This window comes from Strigops habroptila, chromosome 16 (genome assembly GCF_004027225.2).
Source record: "Strigops habroptila isolate Jane chromosome 16, bStrHab1.2.pri, whole genome shotgun sequence".
Lineage (NCBI taxonomy): Eukaryota > Metazoa > Chordata > Aves > Psittaciformes > Psittacidae > Strigops > Strigops habroptila.
This window is the reverse complement of record NC_044292.2, coordinates 7,269,288-7,282,191: the sequence shown is the minus strand read 5'-3', so window position 1 is coordinate 7,282,191 and position 12,904 is coordinate 7,269,288. Positions and strand designations below refer to the sequence as shown.

Sequence of the window (12,904 nt, the reverse complement as noted above, 5' to 3'; positions counted from 1 at the left end):
GCTAATGGAAACCATATAAACAAACAGAAGTGACCAGCTATGCTCTATTCTGTTTTCTGACATGCTTTAGAGGACCAGAGAGAGAATAATCCTAATCCCTAGAAATGCTCAAGGCCAGGCTGGACGGGGCTTGGAGCAACCTGCTCTAGTGGAAGGTGTCCCTGCCCGTGGCAGGGGGTTGGAACTGGATGAGCTTTAAGGTCCCTTCAACCCAAACCAGTCTGTGGTTCTATAATTAATATCAAGGTACCATATCTACTTAATGCAAGTCCCTAGCAGAGCACAATGATCTCCCCTGTAACGGTGAGCTGTGTAAGGACATAACACACAGCACTGCAATTAGCCACTCCAGGCTAACCTGGAGTGGACCCAACAGGGCACTGTTTGTACACAGAAGGCATTGTAAGACACTCGAGGCCTCCGTGAAGTGCACACTGCTGTTACACAAACCAGCCTTTCCTTCTCCATCCATACAATAAAACTGCCAATGAAACACACACAGAGCAGCCCCTTGTGCTTACTTTGCTGAAACATGGCTGCGCAGAAGCCAGGGGCCTGGCAAAAGGGAATGCTCTTCCAGTAAACCAGCACATGGTGCCATAAAAGTCATACGATCAAGAGAGTGTCTGCTACTACCTCTTGAAGAGAAGCTCAAGCAGCAAAGGAAAAATCATCAGCCAAATCCACTGTAAATATCAAGTTTAGGATGAGAAATGTGACATCCTGAGCCGGGTCTCAGGAGCTTGTCTCAGAGAAGGCATATGAGCTAATGGATTTGGATGGAGACAGCACATGCAATCCGAGTTCAAGACAAACATCTGATCTATAAATAACAAAACAGCAACTCACCCCTTTTCGAAAGGTCTGGCTTAAATACACCAATATCACTTTTATAACCGACTGCTTGGGGCATTTATTTATTAGGATTATCTCACGATGAAATAATGCATTCCTCGATGTCTACAGTACTCGCAAGCATCCAAAGTCTTCAGCAAATGTCACATATTCTCCATTATTTCCTAGTTCTTCAGGAAACCACAAAGCTTCCCTGACACTGAGTCAGCTGAACACGAGGAGGCAAGAACAGGTATGTGTGTGCTCACAGAGCTTACACCTTGCTCAGCAGCCCCATTGCCGTCACACACCAGCCAGTGCACAGGAACGTTCAACAGAAACTATTGGGAAGCAGCAATGGAAGCCGAGTGACTCCATCCCTCCACCTGCTCCATGGCAAGCTCGGGCTGGCCAAGTGCTGCCCACACCACAAGTGCCTTGGGATGCCTCTGCTGGGGATTTGCCAGCCCGTGATAAGTGTGACCATTTCAGCACAGAGAAGTCACTACAAGATGTGGCTTGACCAGCTCTTGCCCCTTTGCTCCTGAGCTCCTGACACCGGTCACCACTGCCAGAGGATTCCCTGTATGCCTAAACCAACACTGAGCAATACTCTGTCCTCTGCAAGACTCTGCTGTGCAGCACTCACACAACCCAGACAAACCCAGTCTTGCACAGAGAAAGGCAGATGTTTTTTAGACTCATACAATCACAGACCCAAGCCCCTGTGTCCAACCTGGCCTTGAACACTGCCGGGGATGGGGCAGCCACAGCTTCTCTGGGCACCCTGTGCCATCATTTTTCATGACAAAAGACTATTATATTTCATTTATTGTCCCAGACCAGGGTGAGATCGTTTGGAACTGAGTAAAAACCTAATCAACATACCCTAACAACATGCATGAGTTCATAGCTCACAGTAGCTACTCTTAACTAAGCCAGATTGCTGCACAGCAACTGATGGAAAGAAACTCCTGTTTCTTTTCCCGAAGCAACCTCTCAGAATGACCACCCCATCTGTAACAACACGAAGTGGTGGTTCAGATCCAGGTCCAAGCAGGTCACCAGCTCACCCACCCCCCCGCGGCCGTTCGGTTTCGCTGCCCCCCACCTCCGCATCCCCCAGCCCTGCTCCGTACCTGCCCGGGGTGGGGGTCTCCCGGCTCCGTAGCCCGCCCGCCCCGCGTAGCAGGGGTAGCAGCTCCTCCAGAGGTAGTGGTAGTGATCGCCGCCGGCCCCCGGGATGCTGCCCAGGGAGGCCACGCACCACAGCATCACCCAGAGCCCCATGGCTCGGCGGGGCACCCCGGCTACCGCAGCCCGGCACCGCTCTCCCTGCGGCGGGACGGGAGGAGGAGGAGGACGCGGAGCAGCGCGGGAATGCCGAACGAGCGGCTCTGCCCGCAAACGGGCGGTCCCCGCCGCACCGCCCCTACCCCCGCCCCGCAGGTGAAGCCAAACCCGGCCGAGCCCTCGGGAGGGGCCCCGCGGGCGGAGCGATGCCGGGGACGGGGCGGGTTGTGCTGACGGGCGGCCCCGGGGGGCCGGGATCGGCTGCGGGGACCAGCGGCAAAGGGAGGGGGGGGGCTTCCCAGATCCCGAACTTCCCGGGTCCTGGGCTTGGACACTGCTGGGCACCGGGGGCTGAATGCCCCCCGGACGCCGTCGGGACCGACAGAGCAGAGCAGCGGTTGCGGTGCCGGTCCTGGGGCACACCGCGATCGGCCACAGGGCAGTATCTGCCCGCCCGGCCCCGAGAGAGCGGCAGAGCACTTCACCGGGAAATCAAACCACGTGTTTGCCCGAGATACGCGTGAGGAACGACCACAGGATCCCCTGGGAACTCGTCGTGAGCCGCCTTTACCTGGAGTGGCAGCGGGGACTCTGTTTTACAGCAAATCACTGCTTTTCCCCGGGTACCTGATGCTTGGCACGTGCCCTGTTAGCATCACACCTCCTTGAAACAACTCCCAAGCAACGAAACTGCCACGGGCAGAAAAACCTTCACTGAGCTGTTCTTAAAGTCATGGAAAAAAGAAACCTCCATCACCAAATTTAAGCCCACAGGCGGAACAACCCCTCCCATGAAAACCATAATATCACCGTTTCCTGTGAGATGGAGCCTAGAACTTTATTTTACCTTTTTCGTTAAACAAGAAGCACAAATAGCCGATTGGATTTTCCGGGGGCCAGCTCAAAAGCTTCCTTTAGCTTTCCGGAACGTTTTGAAACAATGTGCTTGCAGGGCTGAGCTGGGCCTGCTACACTGGGACATTTTAGCAGTGTGATTTGGCTGTAGTAAAATTCCAAATTAAAACTTGTGGTTTAGGCTGCGATGAATAGAATTCCATGAAAAGCTTTTGAAACACGCAGAGAAGCTGAATCCAGGAAGAAAACAACAATTTAAGGCTATTATAGAATCATAGAAGCAGGTTGGAAAAGACCTTTAAGATCATCAAGTCCAACCTGTACTCCAGGACTGCCAAGTCCACCACTAAACCATGTCTAAACTATTGCTGCAGTGGCTTCCAGAGGAAGGTGGACTCTGGTCATGAGTCTCCTTTGCAGAGTGCTCCTAGCAAGAGCAACTTCCTAACATTTCGGGGATGGCTTCAGCTCATCTTAACAATACCCATTGCAACAGCTCACATGCTTCTCATTTTGAGTTTAACAAGAATATCAGAGAGCATATGGGGCAGAATAGGGGCAGGAGGTGGGGAAATGCTGGAGGGCCATTACCAAGAGGCACCAGAAATCATGCCAGCACTCCCCATGTCCCCCAGTGAACCATCACCTTGCTTGCAGTCCTATGCTGCCATCCTGCTAGAAACCACCCTTAGATCTACCAAATACTTCACCCAGTTAAAAGTAACACATTGCCAGACATTAGGAATTGTCATTGCTGCCCCGGTTTGGGTCCTTGGGAATCCTCCCGCCGAGCAGTGACATTTAAGCTGTTACAATGGCCAGTGTTGACATTTTTCCTGCAAATGTTTCCAGCAGTGTTGACACGCAGAAATGAATGTTGCTACAGAGCTATGACAAATGGTTTAGACCCACTTCCTCAGCTCAGCAATGTTATTAAGACACTGTCTATATGAAGTTATCCTTGCCTGGAATGCAGATGAATCACAGCAAGCGCAGCTCTCCCAGGGACTCCCTAAGTCCACAGGCACCAACTGAAGGGACCTTTCCACTGGCTCCACGACCTGGAAATTCCTCCTACATGGGCACATGCAGCTCTCAACAAAGAGCACTCGCTCCTCGCCCTGCAGAAACAAATGCTGGCACAGGCACCGTGCTCAGCAACGCCTGTGACAAACTTGTTCAATCTCACAATTCCTCAGACTGTTAAATAACCCCAAGCAGCGGTGAGTGGCTCAGACTTTTCCAGACGGCTCTGGGCTGTAACACATGTACCAAAAGTACATCAGGCTCAAACATAAACTGAATTCTGCTTATGTAATAAGTTATGCTTGGCCAGGTTTGAGCCAGCTTGAGCTTCCTTGTCACCTAATTTACTTCAGCTGATTAAGTACTAAGAGTTGGTTTGAGTATGGCAACACATTACAGGTCAGCAGCAAATCATTACTGCTTCCTGTGGAGTTAGCTGGGAGAGCACTGGCATCCAGAAGGTTCTTTAAACAGAGACCGAGCTGGACCGAACCCGTGACTCTCATGGAATTTCATTCAGATTCAGTCTCAGCATTAATAAATTGCCATAAGAACCTGAACAAGTTACAGCTGATGATGTGGTACTTTGCAGTTCAAAGGTGTGTTACGTCCTGGACTTAATTCATCCCTGCACACACGGGTCAAAACAGCTTATCTGTTGGATGCAAGTGCTTCTATCTTCGTCCAAAAACTACCTAAACCCTCAACCAAGTTTCTTCTGATGCTTGAAAAAGGATTCTGCAGTTAAAAGGAAATAGCCAAACGGAGAATATACAAGCGGGCAGAAACATGCAGGAGATGGATGAAACAGGGAAGGGGAGCTGAGCGCAGGGGCTGAGGGAGGTTCTCAGGGGTCAGCACAGCGCAAGCTGTGTGGTGTGTCCAAAGCACGTGGCACGTGGCCGACATGATGCTGAGCAGTTCACGAAGCTCTGCTGCTGCTGGCTCCTGCATCCCTGCACAGCAGAAGAGCCAGCAGTGATTTGTGCTTCATGAGTCCTGCTTCAGCATCTTTTACCTGCTTCCCCTTCCAGGAGCACATTTTGCCTATTCAGGGTTATCTTTCATCCTCCACTACATAGAGGCTACTGGGAGCGAGGTTTTCTTCCATCTTATCCATCAATTTTAACCAAAGAAGGTACCACAGAAATAGCTTAGATGAAAAAACATCCCTAAGATTATCACGTAACACTGTGTAGCAGGACCTCAAGAAGACATTGTCCAAACAGCACTTGAGCTCACCTAGAATTTACCATACCTCAAAATATGTTATAAAAAAGAAAACCTGTTTGTTTCTTGTAAAAAACCCAACACATGAGTTCCCAATCCACTCCACAGACAGCTCTCCCACGATAGATAGAGTTACAGGAATACTGGAGAGGCTCTTGGTTACAAGCACAACCATCCTGTATCCAGCAAAACAGAAACCCTTTCCAAGCACTGTGTATTATTGATACTGGTAAATCACATGAGCATTAGCAGTGTATAAAATACATTTCTTTGCAACTCTAGATCACCAGCTCAGGTTCAAACCATGTAAATAAAAATGTGAGCAGGTACCATCCAGGGGCTCAGTGCCAGTATGAAGTGAGCTGGTCAGACAGATGGGTACAAGAGCAAATTGGCTCCTTTCCTGGTAGCATTAGCAAAGCAGCCCAGGACTGAAAAAATCCAAGGGAGGATTTTCTTTTTAACTGTAATCCTTTTGGCTCAGAAGGGAAAACAGACTGGAGAGCCAAAGGCTGCTGCTGCCCGTCTGCCTGCTTCATGGGGAAGGCCAAGCCAGGAGTCATTCTGTAAGGTATCAGGAGAGGTCTGAGCCAGCATCATGCACGCACACATGGACACGCAATGGACATGTATCCCAAGCCCATCCTGTGGTGGATGTTGCTGGCAGTGGGAAATTGAGAGAGCAGGAGGTGACTGGAGGGTCCTGTAGCTCAGATGTCATGTGTGACCATCTCAACTTGTCATTGCGACTGACAAGCGTGCCAAGGTCTGGACAGCCAAACGTTTCCACAACTTCTTATATTTTCTTTCCAGAGTTGCAGAACAACATTTACATTCATTTTAAAATCAGTCATCAGTCAACCCTGGTATAAAATTAATTCCCTTTTTCGCCCCTTGCTCCTGCAATGGTATCCCCCCACCTCCCATATTTCTACAGAGAGTAGACATAACTCAACATAACTTTAACTAATTCTGGGAAGAAAAAGCAGCCAGCTCTCCCTGAGCTATAACATCCCTCTGTTTCTGAACAGAGTTTTGGTTGGGAAGTCCTTATGTAGCCAAGATGAACTGTTTTTTTCTTCAAAAGATATCCTACTTTAGAAGCAAACACTGGGTGTTGGTGGTTTTCTGCCTCCCCACACAAAGCATCCTGCTGATGTTATTCCATAGCTATTTGTTTAGCAGATCCCTCAGTGAGGAGGACTCCAAAGAGGCCAGCCTGATGTCACCCCGAGCCAGGAACCAAATCACAAGGGTGAGGCAAAGTGAACTGCCGGCCTCTGAACCCACGACTCGGCTTCTTGGACCACCCTCGGGACAGATGCAAGGTCCAAACCCTCCTGTCCAACACAAAGCCAGCAGCAGGCTCCAAATATCTAAGCTCATGTTTTGAAGCCCAGGCTGCTTTATTCAGGCTCCATCAGGACTTTGACCAAGAAAAGTTGAATATTTTGCGAACTGTAAACATTAATCAGTGCCTTCTGTCTTTGCTGAACTCGCCCATTTGTACAAACACAGATCTAATCCCCTCCACTCTTCTCTATACGTGCATCAGCACTTGGGGTACGGGGAAAGAGTTTATCTGATGTGAATATAAAAATGAATGTAAAGAGTGGTGAGTACAGCAGGGTCCACCTCCTACCCCAGCAGTAAGGCCGGTGGAGAAGGGCAGACTATGGAGAGGATAACAAACACCCGCTTTGCCGGTGTGCAGAGATTTACACTTGAGCAGAATAGGAGTATGTGAGGGATGTGGCCTAATGCACATCCTAGTCTCAGTTAATTCAGGGCTTAATCTTTCCCATGCTCTTTTTTTTTGTGAAATGAAACCTGCAGACAGAATAAATGCTCACAGAAAGAATAAGGAGCTCCAGGAAGATGATGGCAAAGGGGGTTTGCCATCTCCATTGCAACAAGGGGGACATAGGGCCACATGCCAGCTCTGTGGGCACAACTAATTACAAATAATTCCAAGCATATATACAAAGGGATTGACATTGTCTCCTCTAAAACAAGAGAAAAAGGGATTGTTTGTTTCCACCAAAATCCTGAACCTCTTAATCATCCGAGAAGCTAATCCTCATCAGGGGAATTCTGGGGAAACTGGAAATATTTGAGCTTGGCTAAGATAAGGGCAGAGCTGTTTATTTCACACATCTCGGCAGTGGTACAGAGCCAGGAAATACTTCTCAGTTATTTTCAACAAAACAAGACAAATGTACCAAACTGGCAAGAAAGTGACATTTTTGTGCACAATTCTTTAATGTCCGAACTGAGCTCCACAGAAATGCCTCTTTCCCCATTCGTCAGCAATCTTTGTTAATTATTTGGAATACTCTGGGACTTCTGCTAAGCCAACCAGTGCTGAAAAGATGCAATAACTCCATCACAAAACCAGGATCATCCTAAGCAATTATTGGTACCCTGCAGTGGGCATCCGAGTGCTGCACTAGAGAGTATGTGAGCTTCATGTTTCTGGTCTGCAGGGCCAGTAAAGGTGGCTGTCTCCAATGCCGCCAGTGAATCCTTGAACTGCAATATCCTCCCAAAAAATGCATCTATCTTGCTCTTGGCTCTGATAAGCAAATAGCTTTTTGCATTTTTCTGACTCTCTGCTCCAGTCGACCCGAACACTTGCACAATGATAACACCAGGGAGGAAGGGATGAAGAATCCACACAGCATGTAACAGCAGAGTCAGGCTGCAGGAGCTGAAGCAGCCACACGATGTGAGGCTTCCTCTGGGTACTACAACAGCAAATCCCATCCAGTGTTTTCATTTTACAAACACAAAACTGTGCCTTCGCTTTCACTTTGATTGTAAATAGGAGATTTAAAGTGGAAGGCAGGGAACAGCATGACGATACAGACTCTGAAGGAGAAATCTCATTCTTGAAGCAATAAAACACATGCCATCAACTTCACCAGGGCTAAGATCTCACCCTGAAAACATCACTTCTACCCAGGTCAAGCTTTCCTTCTACACCAGGTTGGACACAGGGGCTTGGAGCAACCTGATCTAGGGGAAGGTGTCCCTGCCCATGGCCAGGGGTTTGGAACCGGATGAGCTTTAAGGTCCCTTCCAACCCATTCCATGATTCTATGACTGCCACATCCCTAAGCATGCAGCAGAAAGAGCCCTTTGGATGGATAAACAGCACCAGAGTATGCAGGACATGAGAGAGGAGAGGGGGAACTTGAATGGCTCTCCTTTGGTGACACAGACCCCCCTATGCAGCCCTGTCCCTACCTGCACACGACTTCCCATCCTGCGCCAGGCTCAGCCCTGCCGCACACTTGCAGTAGAAGCTCCCGATGGTGTTGCAGCACTGGGACTCGCAGCCGCCGTTTCCCACCTCGCACTCGTTCACATCTGCAGGAGAGGAGAAGGGAGCAGAGTGAGGGTCAGCTCCAGAGCAGGACAGTGCGCAGGAGCAGAACCAACCGCTTCCATTATAGCTTGTTCTCCTGTTGTTAACTTTCCAGTGCAATAAGAAGAAAGAGCAGTAACCAGCAAAAAACAAGCCCTCTCATTACACCCCCAAACACTTCACATGTCACTACCCAAGAGATTCCTATTCTGGATGAATACTGGCACTCACATGGATAAGAATGTATTCATTGTCTCAGCACGATGTATTGTCTTGTTCAAGACAATGAGAACATAATATTTCTTTGCATTAAATAATCGGTTGGTTTAGAAGCTTGACTTTCTTGTCTTAAATCAGAGTGGCAGAACCACTACACCTTTCCACTAAAATACCTTCAAATAAAACCACACAAGTTGCCTGAATAGTATTACCCCAGTGAAAGCTAAACTAAAAGGCTGAAACAATTAAGATATCCCCTAATTTTAATTTGCTACTAATTGTTGTAACTCAAGGTCAGAATAAATCATGTCACCCTACCAAACCCAGAGATTTCTCCTCCCCTCCGCAGGGTGTGGGCCAGGCCTTTAAGGAACATGGAACACCTTTCTTGAATTACCTTTTAGAATGAATGACTACTCATAGGTGAAAAGGGAGGAATCACCACCTTCCTCATTACCTAATCACAGGCCCCCTCCGCTCCTCAGCTTAACTGGGAACCCAAATGAGCCAAAACCTGTGCCTTCCCTCTAACACGGAAGCAGCAGCCATCCTCAAATCCATCTGGAAGCTATCAATAAGCCCAGGAGAGGCTTGCCATTCGAGCATTTTCACACCCCACCATAGTACATGATAGCTCCTTTCATGAGTCCAAATACAACACACTGTGCGAGCCACCAACACTCCCACTGTCAGTCAGGTACATGGCCCCGTCTGATGGGCTGGAATCCCCAAACCCTGCAGGAAAGAGCTGCCCAGGCTTCTTGGGAAGAAGGTGGATACGGAGCCTGTCCCGCTGCTGGGCTGTGCATCCCTGCTCCCGCACACACCGTGCATCCCATCCCTGGGAGAAATACCAAAAGCTCAGCTGGGATCTGCCTCCAAAGGGGCAGAGGGACCAGAGACTGACAGCGGGATGAAGAGCAAACCTTGCAACACATCAGCATTAGGCCATTCCATTATTTTCAGTTACAGATCAGAATCAACCCCCAAGTAGGAAATGCCAAGTTTGAGTTAAACATGCAAAATATATGGGGAGGCTTCAGAAAGATTTATCAGTTGTTGGCAAACTTCTGACATTTGGCACTAAGCAAAGCACTCTAAAAATGTATCTGTGCTTCAGAAGCTACTCTTTTTTTTTTTTTTTTGCTCTGTAAAGAAGCATTTCCTTCTAAAAAGAAAGTTGAAAAATGGAGACAAATACTCTTTTAAGGCATTTGGTCTGGAGGGAAGAATAATGAGCTGTGGCTTTGCCAGAAATGCATGCTTCAGCCATACTGTACTCTGTACATTTCCTTCTGCTACTGCAGATAAATCTTGGTTTCTGTTGCTCACCCAGAGCTTGCTGTCTGGCAGGAGCCAGCCCCATTTCCAGCTACTTTTAGCTCAGAGCCCAACTCAAGCTCTGCTGTCTCCATGGCCAAAGCCAGAGAGAATCCTTTGACAAGCCATGGGGAAGTATCCAGGTGAGGTATCACATGCTGGCTTAAATCAGTGGTTCCCAAAGTGGGGAGCACAAAGCAGTGCAGACTGCCCAGGTACCATCCGTGCAGGCGTGAGAACACGGAGCACCACAGGAAATATGACTTTAGATGCAAAGAAAAGGGCGACATGGAGCTCGGGGACTGCCTGAGCCAGCCAGCACCACATACGGTGCTCACTGCACATTAGCCAGCAGGGATGGGGACAGGGATGGGGACAGGGATGGGGACAGGGATGGGCAGAACCACCACCATGCCCTGGGCATCCACTGTTCTCTCCCTGCAGCACTTCCTTGCCCAGGGAAAAGCTCTTTGCAGAGGCATCCCTTGCAGAGATGCTCTTTATTCAGTATAGAACAGGCCGTTGATCCCTCCTGTGATAAAAATAATAAAAGGTGGCCATGGGTAGCACACAAACTTGTCAAGTCATAAGGAATTAAATGCATTACCAGCCAAGAACAGAGTCAGAGAAGGACAGTGATCAAAACAAGGCTGCTGTGATCAAAGACACCCACCGTTTAATTCCCTCAGCCTCTTCTAATTCAGTCCTGTCTGGGCCCGGAGCTCTGTAACTCCTTCAGGAACACCAGACCGTGCAAGTGTTGTTCAGAAATCCCAAGACCTGCTGGATCTTAACAAAATCCCACGGGTTTATATTTGCTTAATCCCTTCACCACAGCAGCCGCCAGCACTGGGAGAGCCTCAGTCAATCCCAAACGCTTCCTGTAAGACAGGTTCCCGGGTGGTTGGTGGCACCCAGCGCTTCTCTGCCTTCTCTCCAGTGATGGATTTTCACACCTCAGGTGTTAACAATGTGAATTCAGTAACTCCATAAATCTCAGTTACATTTTCAGGTTCTGCAGCTGCCTAAATGCAGTATCTGTTTGACAAAAGGAGCGTTACTCTCACAACTGCAAGAGGAAGAGTCTCTTAAACAAGTGCTGGGAAGTAACTGTTCATCAGTTAAAGGCTCTTCTTTCTGCACCAAAGATCTGGCAAGACTTATACCTATTGTCCCACTGCAAGCTGCTTTCAAGACACATGCCAGCTCCAGCAACTGCATTAACCGGTGGCACAACAGACCCTGTTTCACCCCACAAGAAAAGCAATTCTAAGTGAATCTGTGAGTGATGCTCACAAATACAAGAGCAAATTCCTGTTCCTGCTCTGCCCATTGCTCCTATACCCACTGTCACACAGGTTTTCTTTACAGAAACAGTTCTGGTGGATGGACACATTGACAGGGCAATGCTGTAATTCACAGAAATACTTCCTTGTTATGGGGAGCAGAGGGGGAATTGGGAGGTGCAACCCTGTGGGGTTCTGTAAAACTTAGAGAAGGCTTAAGAACCTGAAACCCTGATGTTTCAGAAGTTAAAAGGGCAGCTGGAGGCAGTGAAACATCTGTCACACTGAGTTAGGCAAGGGGGAGCAGTGAGAAAGGCTGATGGGTTTGAAGGTCCTTCCACAATGTAAGTAGCCTGCTGGGAGCATTCAGAGAGATGTTTATGATCCAGAATTTGTCTGTCTCGGTCCTGCTCATCCTCATAATGTTTCATGGTTTAATAAGCCTCTTGGCTCAGCCTTTCACACAGCAGCACCCTAAAGCTATGCTTGTGGCACCAATCTATTGCTGTGGAGGAGACCTTTCTGAGGCCATAAATCCAGATTATGACCTTATAAAAGAGTAGACAGAAACCACAAGGGGAGAGGGAAAGACGTCTTAAACACCACGGCAATTTGGGTAATCTGAGCTATGTTTCCTCGAATGAATGTCTGCAGCAAACAGCAACTGCATTGTGAAAGGATTCGAGCTGCTCTTTGTCCTGGGTGTGCTTTGCTGGTGCCTCACACCTCACCTTTCAGAGGCAAACGCATCCAAAACCCAACTTGGGACAATGTGGGATCACAGAGAGAGAGACCTGACCCTTGCCTGAGCTCACACCAGGGCTCAATGTCACCCAAATCACAACAAAGCTGCAAATCGGCCACTGCCTTCTCAGAGGCTTTTCTATCAGGTTCTACAAACTCCAATAGAGAGGAGTTAGTCGTGAGCTCTAAGGGTGCTGTAGCTTTGCTGGGTATGTGCTGGATACAGCTGAACTCCAGCATATTTGATAGGGTTTATTTTATTATTATGACTATTTTTTAACAGCAGCTTTTGTATAAAGCACCCTTTAATCTTTTAAACAGCCACAATCTCAGCAGCTTCCCTGTAAGCCCTAAGTTTCCTCTGAAGATACCGCGAGAGCAGGAGTTACTCTTCCCTCCATGTTTTGTAATAATAAGCATAGTGGTTAGGCTCTGCAAACACTGCTTTCCGTTCCTGAGAGCTTGTATTTATCAAAGCATTATGAAACTTCCTTCCTCCCTGACTGAAACATACGATTCATAAATAAAACAAGGAGCAGTTCTTCATCCCCTGACTACCCACCACTCCAGCACCACCACTAACACTCATGCCTCCATCCTGGCTCCTCATGGAAAAGCAGCTCTGGGATACTAACAGCCCATCCTTGTTCCAAAAAGGGGAAGAGGCTGATCTTAACTACTTTGCTATCATCCATTCAGGGTGGTTTGGCCATCCCGAGTTATAAGA

General features: G+C 48.3%; 1 protein-coding gene across 1 annotated transcript in view; it reads right to left on the bottom strand.

Moving 5' to 3' along the window:
- Window positions 1–12,904, bottom strand: part of MEGF6 (multiple EGF like domains 6) — an 82,727-nt gene that overhangs the window by 39,392 nt on the left and 30,431 nt on the right. The window contains exon 5 of the mRNA XM_030507992.1: window positions 8,488–8,610. Within this exon, the coding sequence (XP_030363852.1) occupies window positions 8,488–8,610 (123 nt within the window). The remainder of the gene's footprint in view (window positions 1–8,487; window positions 8,611–12,904) is intronic.